We start from the raw sequence: 12,401 nt of genomic DNA, 5'->3' as shown, positions 1-12,401 counted from the left end.
CAACCACGCACCAGCATTTCTATTTCTGACTTTTTCTCTTTCTAAATACTATTTATAACTAATAAACGAGACACCGGCATTGCCGGCTTCCTATTATTAAATACAACTGGCTCACATTCAAACAAATCCTACACGTTACAGAAAACTGCGCTTTTCCCGTGCATACAAACACGGCTTTGCTTGTTTTGTTTTGGCTCCCTTCTTCTATGAAGCCATTTTCACCACACGTTACCACCGCGCAGCGTGTGTTGGTGGTGGTGGTGAATAAAATTAATGCTCATTAGCATTTTCTCTCAAATTTTCCTCACATCTTTTCGATTGAGATATTTTTGTCACTTTTTCAACGGTTATCGCAATAATGACTTATGATGAACAAGGAATGATAGAGTTTAGAGTTTAAACGAGACGCACGCTGTTTTATGTGAAACATTGACGGTTGGCACACATGAGGTCGTTTCCAGAATTGTTAACAAATTTACCGATTTTAATTTAAAAATGAAACAACCCAAATTCTCTCACAACATTTCTATCCGTGTAGTCGATTCGTTAACGTCAACTCATGATTTCGAATCTGAAAACATTGTCATCGTTTTCAAAACTGGCAACTTGCAAATTCGTTAACATTGTTTACGATTTGGATAGATGTTGTGAGCTAATTTATGAAACACAACTTGGCACATGTGCCAGTTTTACCACCTTCCTGCCCAAAATCGAGAGAGAATTTTTCCGGCTAGCGCAGTTTTCCGGCAGTTCGTCCACCGAGCGGCAACCTGACTTAAATTTGTCGCTGAAACACGCTCGAGCAGGAAACATCGCAGTTTTTCGGCCCGCGCGCGCTTCTTCCATCTCGCTTGCTCCACCGCGTCGCGCTCGGTTTGTCATAATTTTAGTTATTTAAGGAAGTTCAAATTGCGCTATTTTTTCGCAACGGTGGCATTTTCGAATTAGATTTAGCTCGTGTAAGGAATTGTAGTGTTCAACTTTCGATTAAGTGTAGAGTGTTTTTAAAGGTTTCCGATCGAAGCAGGCAATGAACAGCCGTTGACCGCATCGGATTGCTGTGATCAGTTTCCGAGAAGAAGAAAGAAAAATCCAAGATGGCCGTCCTATTTCGACCCTGGGTGCTGGCGCTGATGACCATCGGTTTGCTGGTCTGCCTGCTAACCAGTGCCGATGGGTTCCGGTTACGTGACTTTGACGTGGACGAGGATCAGCGTACGACGATGGAGGCATCCCGCAGGAAGATCCAGTACCGAAAATTAGCGGTCGATGAGGTGGTCAAGAAGCGACTACTGGTAGAAGAGGACGATGAAAACGAAGACGACGACGACGACGACGACGACGAAGAGGTGGCCGATGACGACGAGGATGAGGAGCGTGAAGCCGAGAGCAAGTACAAGTTTGAAAAGGTGAGACGCAGCTACCGAGCATCACCGAAGCAAAAGCGTGAAACGGAAGCGGCCAGGAAACAGCTGGAGTCGGGTAAACCGACGAGGAAGTTTAGGCAAGAACAGGTGCGCGGAGCAAAGCTGCAGAAAATTGTGCAACAGAGCGACGACGATGACGATGATGATGATGAGGATGAAGAGGACGACGAATCTGAGCAACCAGAGAAATCGATCTTCAATCTGTTTGGTCTGCTTGGATCCAAGAAGCCTTTGGAAGAAAAGGAAGATGTGCCGAGCGCAAAAACTAAAGGATCAGCAAGCAAAAAGGTTGTCGAAGAAGACGACGGTGACAACGATGATGATGAAACAGAAAGCGACAGTTGGTTAGACAAACTTAAGGATTTGATCGGTGGAGACTCGGATAAGGATGATGACAACGAGAAAGAGGATCCGGAAGACGACGAAAAATCAGGAGGTATCTTTGGATGGCTAAAAAGCCTCACGGAAAAGGATGACGACGAAGGTGATCACGATGGAGACAAAGACGATGATGACAACGAGGACAGAGAAAAAGAAAATCCACTCATCAACCTATTCAGTACTCTGCTGAACTCGGACAAGGAAGAAAGCAGCGAAGAGATCAAGTTCCGCCCAATCGGTGACGAAGACGATGATGACTCGAGCAGCAGCAAAGAAAATGCCAAGAAACCGAAGAAAGATTCCAAATTCGTACAAATGCTTAACCAAAGCCCTCTTAACTCCCTCTTCAAATCCGACGACCTTCCCGAGGAAGCGTCCATCTCAACCGATCCCAAGAAGGTCAAGAAACTGCAGCAAACACCCTCCAAGGTGGTCAAACAGCGCATCGAGATCTCCCCAGAGGACTTTGAATCGCTGCTCCTGCGCATCCCATCGTTCGTGCCGGACTACTCGCGCCTCAAGAACAACGAATGTCGCCGCCAGGGCCAGATCTTCCAGCGTCAGCTGCGCGGCAAACGGCTGTGGGCACTGCAGATGATCGACGCCAGCGCGAAAGTAACGTCCGGACTGCTTCGTGGAAACGCCAACCAGCTTGGGGATTACGACCTGTGCACCGGCATCGCCACCAAGGTCAAAGTCAAGGAGGACGAACAGGTGCGCATGAGGGGCAAGTACTGCCTGGCGCACGTTGATGTGGTGGCCGAAGATGACGACCTGAAGTTGCCGGTGCACCTGCTGCAGGGTAGAGGATTCATCAAGAGCACGCTGAACGATGTGAGTTGGGTGGTTTATGATTACTGATTGCTGCCATGGGCGTTCTGAAGTTTGACATCAATATTTGGAGTTTCAAAAATCTACTGATATCTTTGGCTAACTTTAGTAGACTGACTTACGACGCTTACGATCACGACAAGTTTAACGGCTGAGGATGGTGATACTGTTTATTGTTGGTTGTGACAGTCAGGGGCAAATGAAACACCTTTTTTCAATATTACTCGACGTTTCGACACTGGTTTTAGTCTTCTTCAGGAGGATCTAGGGTTTATTATAGACATAACACAGTGTAATCTCCCCTCCTGAGACGCTTACGACGGATGATTTTTGACGCCTAAAAGAACTCACCTTGGAATACAATATCAAAATCTTTATAGAGTTATCTACGCGCGCATGTATTGCGTGTACGTACACGAAAAAGATTGAGGTTAAATTTTGTACCCGCCAGCAAAACAAATGGGGTGCTAGTGTGCGTGAGCTCGGGCTTAGATAACTCTATTGTAGAATCTTCGCTCCGGCCAACACGTCGGCTTCGTGCTGCGATCCAATCTTAACTGCCGTTTGACATTTACTCTCTCGCTCCTGTTCGTTCGTTCGTTTGACAGATCTCTTAGCGTTCTTTACGTAACTCGGACTTTTAGACTCTCGTAATTTCATACAAATTTAAAAATTGTATGGAGCGTAACGTGCTACTGCGTTACGTAAGAACGCTTTACTTCGTCTTTCAAGGCTGCTTGGAAAGATTGGACTGCTTTGATTTTGATGTATAAATTTTTTTTACAGTTTTCTTTTGTGACTAATTTTTATTGTCTTATGTGTCATTTTGTTTATTTGGATTCTGTCAGAAATACAGTAATAATCCCGATTCTTCTTTTGTCATTCAATGTCTGACACCTGACTTCATACTACTGACATGGTTTATACATCACGTCCAACATCTGACGAACGACTCTCAGCAACTGGCAGTTAGAATCTGTAAAACAATGCTCACTATCTTCCCCAGCCGGACCACTTCCTGCCGCGCTTCACCACCATCAACTGGGGCATTTGTCTGCCGGCGGCGTGCAGCTTCGAGGACGCCGGCAGCATCGTGAAGAACTTTGTCAAGCCGTACAACACCACCGGCATCAAGCTGTTTCTGGAGATCGAGGAGGGCAACTGTCACGTGCGCCAGACCGCCGGCTGGTCGAAGCTCTTCAAGGGCAACTGGCACCTTGTGGCGGCACTGTGAGTTTGATTGACCCTCTAAGGAATTTAAACAAGCTTCTTATTCTCAACTTTTTCCAGAGGCTTCTACACCTTCGTCCTGGTGGTCACCGTAGTGGCGTCGCTGAACGACTTTGGCGTCATCAAGATCGAACCGCACCCGAAACCCGCCAAACCGGAAGACGAAGCCGACTCCGCAACCCCCGGCGAAGAAACGAACCTGCTCCATCAGATCCTGATGTCCTTCTCGGCGAAACGAACCGTCCGACAGCTGTTTGGCGGAGAGGATGAAACGCTGGCCGGCAAGGACGTCGTCGGATGTCTGTCCGGACTGCGAGCCATCGCAACGGTGGTGCTGTTCTGCGCGCTCCGACTGATCCCGATGGGCTTCCAGCCATTTACCAACCGGAACGAGTTTACCGAGAGCTTCAACTCTCCGTGGAGCGTTGCGCTGCGTGTGTTGATGCTGTACGCGGACGTTTACCTGGTGATAAGTGGCTTTCTGGCGGCGTACCACATGGTCGGGGAGTTCCAGCAGAAGCAGAAGGTGCCGTGGTTCCGGAAGATCGTTGGGCGGTACTTGAGGTAGGTGTAGACGTTTCGAATGCAGCATCATCGCTGCCGATCATTAACCACCCAACCAATCACTGACCTCATGTCCGGTTTCGTCGCGTCGTGCCCTGATCCGGACTCCGTCAACCGATTCCAGCACAACTCAATCAAACAAACACTTTCGCGACAATCTTTTCCTTCTCTCTGAAAACGTAAACATGAACAAAAACTTCTTTAATTCCCTGTCATTCATGCACGCTTATTGCGAACTAAACTTCTATCCGCTCTGGTGATTCCAATAACTGTCTAATCACACGCAGAAAAATATTTTGTAGAATCAGCCTGTACGAGGTTTGATTCAACCAAATTTTTGTTGAATATAATCAACGCCGATTTTGCGTTGAAACAAACCTTGATTTTCTCAATTGGGTACTAAAGCCCTATGTCAATTTTAATGTACAACGGTAAAAAACACGATAAGAAACCATTTCTGATCACTTTTTTTCATTTTAATGCAATTTTTTTTTGACAAGACAACATTTTTTCGATGGATCAACTATGGTCCCCTTGGAACGAGCTGTCAAGTAGGAGCTTTTCTGTCAAGAAGGACCGCGAGGTTAATTTTTCAAAATTGATTTAAAAATCCATTTTAAACTCTTTGTGGCCGTACAAAGGGTCATTGTACTCAGAAAAATAAGCTTTATCGCTGTAAACAATAATATCAGCAATCTAAGCTTCATTTTAGGACCCAATTCCACAAAAAACTTTTGTTGTTTTGCAAAAAGTTGCTTTGACGTTTGGCGTTGATTCAACAAAAATCTTGATTTTCAAATCAACAAAACGTTTTGTTGATTCAAATATGCCTTATTTTTCTGCGTGCACACAAACCAAGATTTATAAACAAAAGGTAGATAACAAGATGATTTTTACACTTTAAACTCTGTTCAGTCAAAACAGTGGATAAAAATCTTCATGTTACATCTGGAATTAAGTTCAAGAATTGCAGCTTAAATCTGGAGTTTTTTTAAAAAAAAGGTCCAATAAACCAAATATTAAATTTTTGCTGTTTGGGTGTTTTTTAATAACCCTGACTCAAGGCGGTTACAAAAACACTTAAAAAGCAAAAACTGGAAATTTGGTTTATTGGACCATTTAAAAAAAAAACTCCAGAAATGGAAATGCATTATTAACTAACTTTAGATTCCACATGTTATCAACAAAGTTGAAATTATTTTTCGATTCCTTTCAGATTGACGCTCCCGCTGATCCCGGTGCTGATCTTCTACAGCTGGGTCTGGGAACACCTCGGCAGCGGACCGCAGTGGGGTGATGTCGTAGTGAAGAACGCTAACCTGTGCAAGCACAACTTCTGGAACAACTTGCTGTTCATCCAGAACTGGTACCCCGTTGAGGAGGGTGAGTGACCTATTTGGTCTTCAATGGGTTTCTAAAGATAACTGTCCTCTCTGTTTCGCAGTGTGCCCCACACACCTTCCAGCTTGCCATCGAGATGCAGCTGGCGATCCTGGCGCCCTTCCTGCTGATCATCCTGACCAAGAATCCACTGTACGGTGTTTCCGCGCTCGTGACCCTGCACGGAGTGTCAACTGCGATCCGCTTCGTCGACACCAACGAGGATCGTCTATCCCCGTACATCTACCACGGAATCCGACTGACCCAGATCTACCGAACCGTGAACCTTAGCTTTTCGGAAACCCTGCACCGGGCAACTCCTTATCTTGCCGGATTCGGGCTTGGATACCTGCTCCGCGAGACACAACTCGTGAAGCACGATCGCGGCATCAACCTTTCCGGTTGGATCGGCGCAGCTATTGCGTTCGGTTGGTGTTTTGCCTTCCCGCTGAACACCGCCGAAAAGGACTTCCAGTTTGATCTGGCCGACGCTGCCCAGTACTCGGCGCTGGCCCCACTCTCGTTTGCCCTGGCAATCTGCTGGGTCATTTACTATTGCGTTACCAATACGGACTGCTTGCTGAATCGCTTCCTAAGCTGCAAGCTGATGATCTTCCTGAGCAAGATCTCCTACTCGGTTTCTCTCATTCAGTTCCTAGTGTTCTTCTACTTTGCCGGAACGACGCGCGGCAGCGAAGTGTTCAGCTTTGCCGGGTACATCAACCGTACCGAAATCGTCCTGCTGCTAACCGGAGCAACCGTCCTAACCTTACTGTACGATCTTCCCATCCAGAACATTAAGCTAACCCTCGATCGTTCCGGGATCTTTGACCGCATGGAGAAGAAGGACACCACCGAAATTGTACTCAAAGAAGACGAAGTCACGCAGAATGGAACCGTCGAAAAGTCACCGCAGGAAAATGGACACTCTGTGATAGAATCGGAGGAAGCGAAGGCGGAACCTGAACCGGACTTTGTGAGTCCGTTTGACGGCAAGGATGACGACGATCTGGGACCTAGGATGAGCTGGAAGAGGGAAGCGTCTCCGGAACCGGTGTCGGCTTCGCCCACCAAAAGCTTCTGGGATGACATTGAGGAGAGGTGGGTTATTTTATAGAATGTTTTAAGTTTAGTGATCTTTTTGTTGTTTTTAACCCGAATTTTACCCAGATTTCACACAATTCTTTAAAGTGACAGTTTAATTTCACCTGTTATCAATTCTGGAGCAACATTTTAAAGGGGCGGTACGACACTGCTCTTACGGCATTTTGTCAACGCGTGTAATGAAAGACCATAAGAGCAATGTCGTATGCGATACACTTGGCTCCGACAGCTCCGAAAGAGTAGACGTGTATGACGTGCGCGTAGAGCGTCCAATTTCCCGTCCCGGGAAAAAAAATTCCCGGGAATTCCCGGGATTTCCCGAAAAAATATATTTCCCGTTTCCCGGGAAATTTGTAAATTTCCCGGGAATTCCCAAAATTCAAGCGGAAGTATACATTTTTTCAACTTTCTGGTACATTTTTTAAACTTTCAAAAAAAATCTAAATAAAAAAACTTATTTTAATAAATTCAATTTACTGTTCTTATTGAACTTATCAGTTCGTCTAAAAATTTTATGTCAAGATTTATTTCAGATGATAATAATTTCTGAAGCATTCACAACTAGGTATAGATCTTGTACGATATTATGAATAAACTTACGATATTAAAAATAAACTATTAAAATTTTGGTAAGCTTCTTAAGCTAAAATTCTTGTTATATCATTTGAAAATAAGGTAACTCTTCCCGCCAAGATCAAAATTGTTTTTTTTTGTTTTGTTTCCCATTACCAAATTATTAGGTTAATTTGTTCAAAAGTATTCGAGAAATTACAGTCAAAAGTTAAAAATTTATAGAGCACTTGAGCTACACTCAAAAAAATGAGTTCGCGTAAACGTGAACAGAGCTCATGCCAACGGGAACCAGGAAGAAAACTGTTCACTTTCATGGTGCAATGCACTATAAAAGTCATTTTTTTAGCGTACCAAGGGCGTAAAGTTTAAATCTGAAACTACTAAACAACTTTTTTTTCTATGAAAATTCTTTTTACCGAAGTCTTTTATTAGGCCGAATCATTAAAAATATCATTAAAAAACTACTTCAAAAAATGTAAACATATTTCAAATACTCGCTCCAAACATTTGAAAACTGGAAGTTGTAATTACATAAAAATGGTATTTCGAGTGAATAGCAGATTTTTAAGGTAAATTCAATGCTTATATATTTATTCATGAGATTAATCCAGTAAGATTTGTTCTGAATAAAATATTTGCCATGAAAAACATATACCTATCAATACAAAATACTAATCATTATATTTTGAGCGAACGAATTTAGAAAATTTATATATTTTCCTGAAGTTGTATGTTTTTTTTACAAGCAGCCAAGGCAACACTTACTCTGACCATTAGAATTGCTATTTAATACTATTTTGTTGCAAAATATTGACCAAAACCAGGATCAGAACAATTTTCGATTTATTTAGAATTTCCCGTTTCCCGGAATTTTGTAACCCGGGAAATTGGACGCTCTACGTGCGCGCTAAAGGCATCCTGTCTCGAGTTGTTTGACGGATGGAGGTGGAAGAGACTTCCGAGACGGATGATTTCCTACACCCACGGCCGAAGAAGCGAACGAGTTCACCGGGTCGTTGTTCGTGGTTTACCTGATCAACTGAAACCGGATGAGGTCAAGGACCTGCTGAAGAGGGATCTCAAGCTGGACGCGCTGGAGGTGCATGTCATCAAGCGGAAAGAAAAGTCCACCGTGGACGAAACTCCGTACATTGTGGTCTTCCCCAAGGGATACACCAATCTGAAAAAGCTCTCTGCAATGAAAGTTGTGGCAAGCACTATCATCCGGTGGGAGGCCTACCGGAACAAGCGGCTGAACGTGACCCAGTGCAGGAACTGCTTGCAGCTGGGTCATGGAACCAGGAACTGTCACCTCAAGGGGAGGTGCAACAACTGTGGGGGTCCCCACAAGACGGACGAGTGCAAAGTCCAAGAAGCAGAGTCGAAGCGGTGCGCCAACTGCTCTGGAGCTCACGAAGCCATGGACCGCAGCTGCCCCAAGCGTGCGGACTTCATCCAGAGGCGCGAGCAGGCGTCGAAACCGAAACCGCCGGCAAGGAAGGCGGAGAAGCAGAGTCCAGCAGTTCCGGCGTTCACGCCGGCGGAGTTCCCTCCGCTGCCGGGCGCAGTTCCGGACGGAAATTCGAAGGATCGCCCTCGCCCCGCAGGAAGAAGCCAAGGAAGCAGTGGCTCCCGAGACGGTGGAGCCACGAAGGAGGAAACCGGGGAGGTGCTCTACAGTTCATCTGAGCTGTGGGGCATTTTCTCCGAGTACATCGGTAGGTTCAAGACCTGCAAGACCCGCTTGGACCAAGTAACCCTCGTCAGTTACATGATCTCCAAGTATGGAGTTTAAGGAGTTGTTTTTTTGTTATATATTTGTTATTTAACGATCCTCGGTCCCAACCTGGTCACAGCACCTAAAAGGACCTAATAAAAATAAGTTATGGACAAAAAAAAATGTCGTATCGCCCCTTTTAAAATGTTGCTCCAGAATTAGTGTTGCGTTTGCTTTGCATCCAGACTGGTGGCAAGCTTGTCAAAAAGTGAACCTCACTTTTGACAGTCCATATAGGGTGAATGCTCCATAAACTGGTTGCACAAAATAGGGTATACAGGCCATTTATAAGTAAATTTGAAAATAAGTTTATTTAATATTTAGGTTTGTAATTTGAAATTGTTATTTATTGTCTAGTTATTTTTTTGTTAAGACCGAGCCATGCGGTAAGGCTTCCGCCTCGCAAATGGGAGTTCAGAACCCGGTGCGGACCAACATAGCTGGTGATCGTTTTCCTTCTGGATACGATTTTTAAGTAAAGGAAAGGTAGTTTGTCGTCACAAGCTGTACATTATCTTCTTGGAATATTGACATTTAACCTCATTTAACACTAAAATATGTTAATAAAGTTAACATTAAAAAATATGAACGATTGATTTCGTCCTCAAGAGGCTGGATAATATTTTATTTTTTCTAGTTATTTATTTTTCGACAAAACATATTCAAAATTATTCATCAAAAACACAATTTGAAATATTTTTTCACAAAAAAAACTTTTTTTCAATTGCACATTTGCTGGCTCTTTTACCCTATATTTAGCGTCAGAGGGGTAAAGCGACCAAATAGCGGGGTCCACGGTCCAACCAATGTGAGTATCGCGGCCCATACATACAATTTGACAATCTTGCCATCAGGCTGTTTGCATCACAAATCATTTTAACTGCGTAAAAACTTGGAGTTCAACACTGAAAAATATGTTTGTTCATTTCAAAACACACATAATCAGGTTTTTTCAACTTTTAACATTCATTCCAGTGATGCCCCCAAACCAACCTTCAAAGCCCCATCCCCGGTAAAGGTTACTAAAGAAGAGGAGGATGTTATCGAAGAGGAAGCCGAAGAAGAAGAAGAAGCCGAAGAAGAGGAAGAAGCTGAAGAAGAGGAGGAGGAGGAAGAAGACGAAGAAAAGGAAGTGATCAGAAGACCTGCCGGAGGAGTCCAGTCACAATCGCCAACTCGAACCACTAGCGTTTCCCTCCCCGAAAAGGACGAACCCAAACCGGAAGTGGTTGCAGAACCGAGCCCTCCAAGCACCCCAAGCCCACCGTTTAGGAGACGCCAGTGGAGACGAAACTGGGACGATTAATTGACGGTTTTCGAAGAAATATTAGCAAGATGCAAAAGACACTGAAACAAGCGACAACGTTAGATAAGGTTTTGTTTTGTGTTTTGTTTTATTATTGCGGCAAATGATCACGTTTTTTTAGATGAGGTTAAATCTGGACAATTGTTGAGCTATTTACAAATCTTGATCAATGCTTAAAAACGAACAAATACAATCTGGAAAAGAAACCTTTCTAAACTAGCTCTCACTAGCCGAGAAACATCCTACGGTCGCGTAACCCTAACCCTAAATCTCTCGTTAGCTATCTCAGAAGCCAAACAGATCGTACCGTTTTTCAGATCGCGATCAAGCGCACAGGTCATCGGAGCTGCTCTGGGTGGTTCCGCTTACGCTGCTGCTGGCTTCCGCCATTTTGTCCTCCTTGGCCGATTGCTGACCCTTGCCAGCCGTAGGGCGCATCCGCCGCAGGAAGATCTTCTCGATGCCGTGGATGGGCGATTCAAACACCAGACACAGTCCCAGCGCCATCAGGAAGGTAAGACATACGTGGGACAACGTGCCCGCGGTCATCGTGGGGACACTCGCGTAGATCGGAACTCGCTGTGAGGCACTAAAGTAAAGTTCGACCAGTCCGTTGGTTAAATATGCACAATAAGTCAGCCGACTAATCGGAACTAGAGCCCGTGAGGACAGGAACTTTTTCAGTGGGCCAGCATTTCCGGTTACGCAAGCCAGCACCAGCCAGCCGTTGGAGGCGCTCCAGCCGAGTCGGTGGGCGGCCGCGTACAGGGCGTTGTACGTGTAGTTGCCGGTGCCGGTAGCGTTGTAGAAAGTTGAGATACCGAACATCGACAGGGTTCCCAGTGCGGTCGAGACGGTCCAGAAGAAGGCCACCTTGTACGAGCCGATGGTGATGCTGGAAGATTAAACAACTTTTAGAATCCAATCCCAACATAGGGTCTAAACTAAAATCTACGATTTTCATGCCCCTAGGAAGATGTTGTTATTATTTTTGTCAGTCTGTTTTTAAATACCGTCATTCCTTCTCATCCCGAGCAGAACATTTTTTGACATTGGAAAATACTAGACCAAAAACATGTTATGTTATTTATAACAAGATTTGTTATTCGGCGTTGTTATTTTTTGTTATTGGATTGTTATTGTAATAACAGACTAATACTATTTTTAGTTATTCTTCGAACAAATCTTTGTTATTATTTTTTGTTATTTTAATAACTAATCCGATCATCCCAATAACAGTTGAAGGTATTCTTCCATAACAAAAAATGTCATTCCAAAGTTCTTTTGGCTTTCAATCAATATCAGACCAAAACCAAAATTTGTTTTGATAACATAAACTGTCGTTAAACTTTTATGCAAAATTTGATTTTTGAAGAAGATTTCATAACACTTTCTGATATTTAAACAGTATTTGTTATTGGAATGGCATGAATTTAGTTATTACCGTCTGCTCGGGATGAGACCACGCTTCCGACATCGACCTTCACCAAATCTGCCTACACAGAAAAAAAATATGTAAATTTACACAGCACGTAATTACTGTTTCTTATGTAAACTCACTCAATGTAATGTTGAAATATGATGTAAAGAGTAAAAAGTCATGGAAATCACTCCAATGTAAATCTAAATCTAATGTAAATCATGAATCTAATGGAAACGTTGAGCATGGAAACTCAAATCTGATGAATTTCTACCCGCGTTCGGCTTCCTGTAAATTCCTATTTAATGTAAATCATATATCCAATGTATTTCTGCCAAACGTTGACTTCAAAACTACCCGAACTAAAAATTTGGTTCTCTTTGGTTCTATTTGGTTCTCTTTCTATCG

The 12,401-nt window shown here is 43.8% G+C and overlaps 2 protein-coding genes across 2 annotated transcripts in view; one reads left to right on the top strand and one right to left on the bottom strand.

The window, feature by feature from the left end:
* Positions 1 to 772: 772 nt before the first annotated feature.
* Positions 773 to 10,783, top strand: LOC6052744. The gene is made up of 6 exons (XM_001868924.2): positions 773 to 2,642; positions 3,646 to 3,869; positions 3,930 to 4,433; positions 5,650 to 5,817; positions 5,877 to 6,914; positions 10,243 to 10,783. Exons 1-6 carry the CDS (start codon positions 1,098 to 1,100, stop codon positions 10,571 to 10,573), a joined length of 3,810 nt encoding a protein of 1,269 aa, XP_001868959.2. The 5' UTR covers positions 773 to 1,097; the 3' UTR covers positions 10,574 to 10,783.
* Positions 10,643 to 12,401, bottom strand: part of LOC6052743 — an 85,812-nt gene continuing 84,053 nt past the window's right edge. Inside the window, 1 exon segment of the mRNA XM_038265632.1 lies at positions 10,643 to 11,468. Coding sequence (XP_038121560.1) covers positions 10,898 to 11,468 — 571 coding nt within the window. The 3' untranslated portion in view covers positions 10,643 to 10,897.

The sequence above is a fragment of the Culex quinquefasciatus genome, chromosome 1 (genome assembly GCF_015732765.1).
Source record: "Culex quinquefasciatus strain JHB chromosome 1, VPISU_Cqui_1.0_pri_paternal, whole genome shotgun sequence".
Classification (NCBI taxonomy): Eukaryota; Metazoa; Arthropoda; class Insecta; order Diptera; family Culicidae; genus Culex; species Culex quinquefasciatus.
Note: the sequence above shows the minus strand (reverse complement) of the source record. Positions and strands in the feature narration are given on the sequence as shown.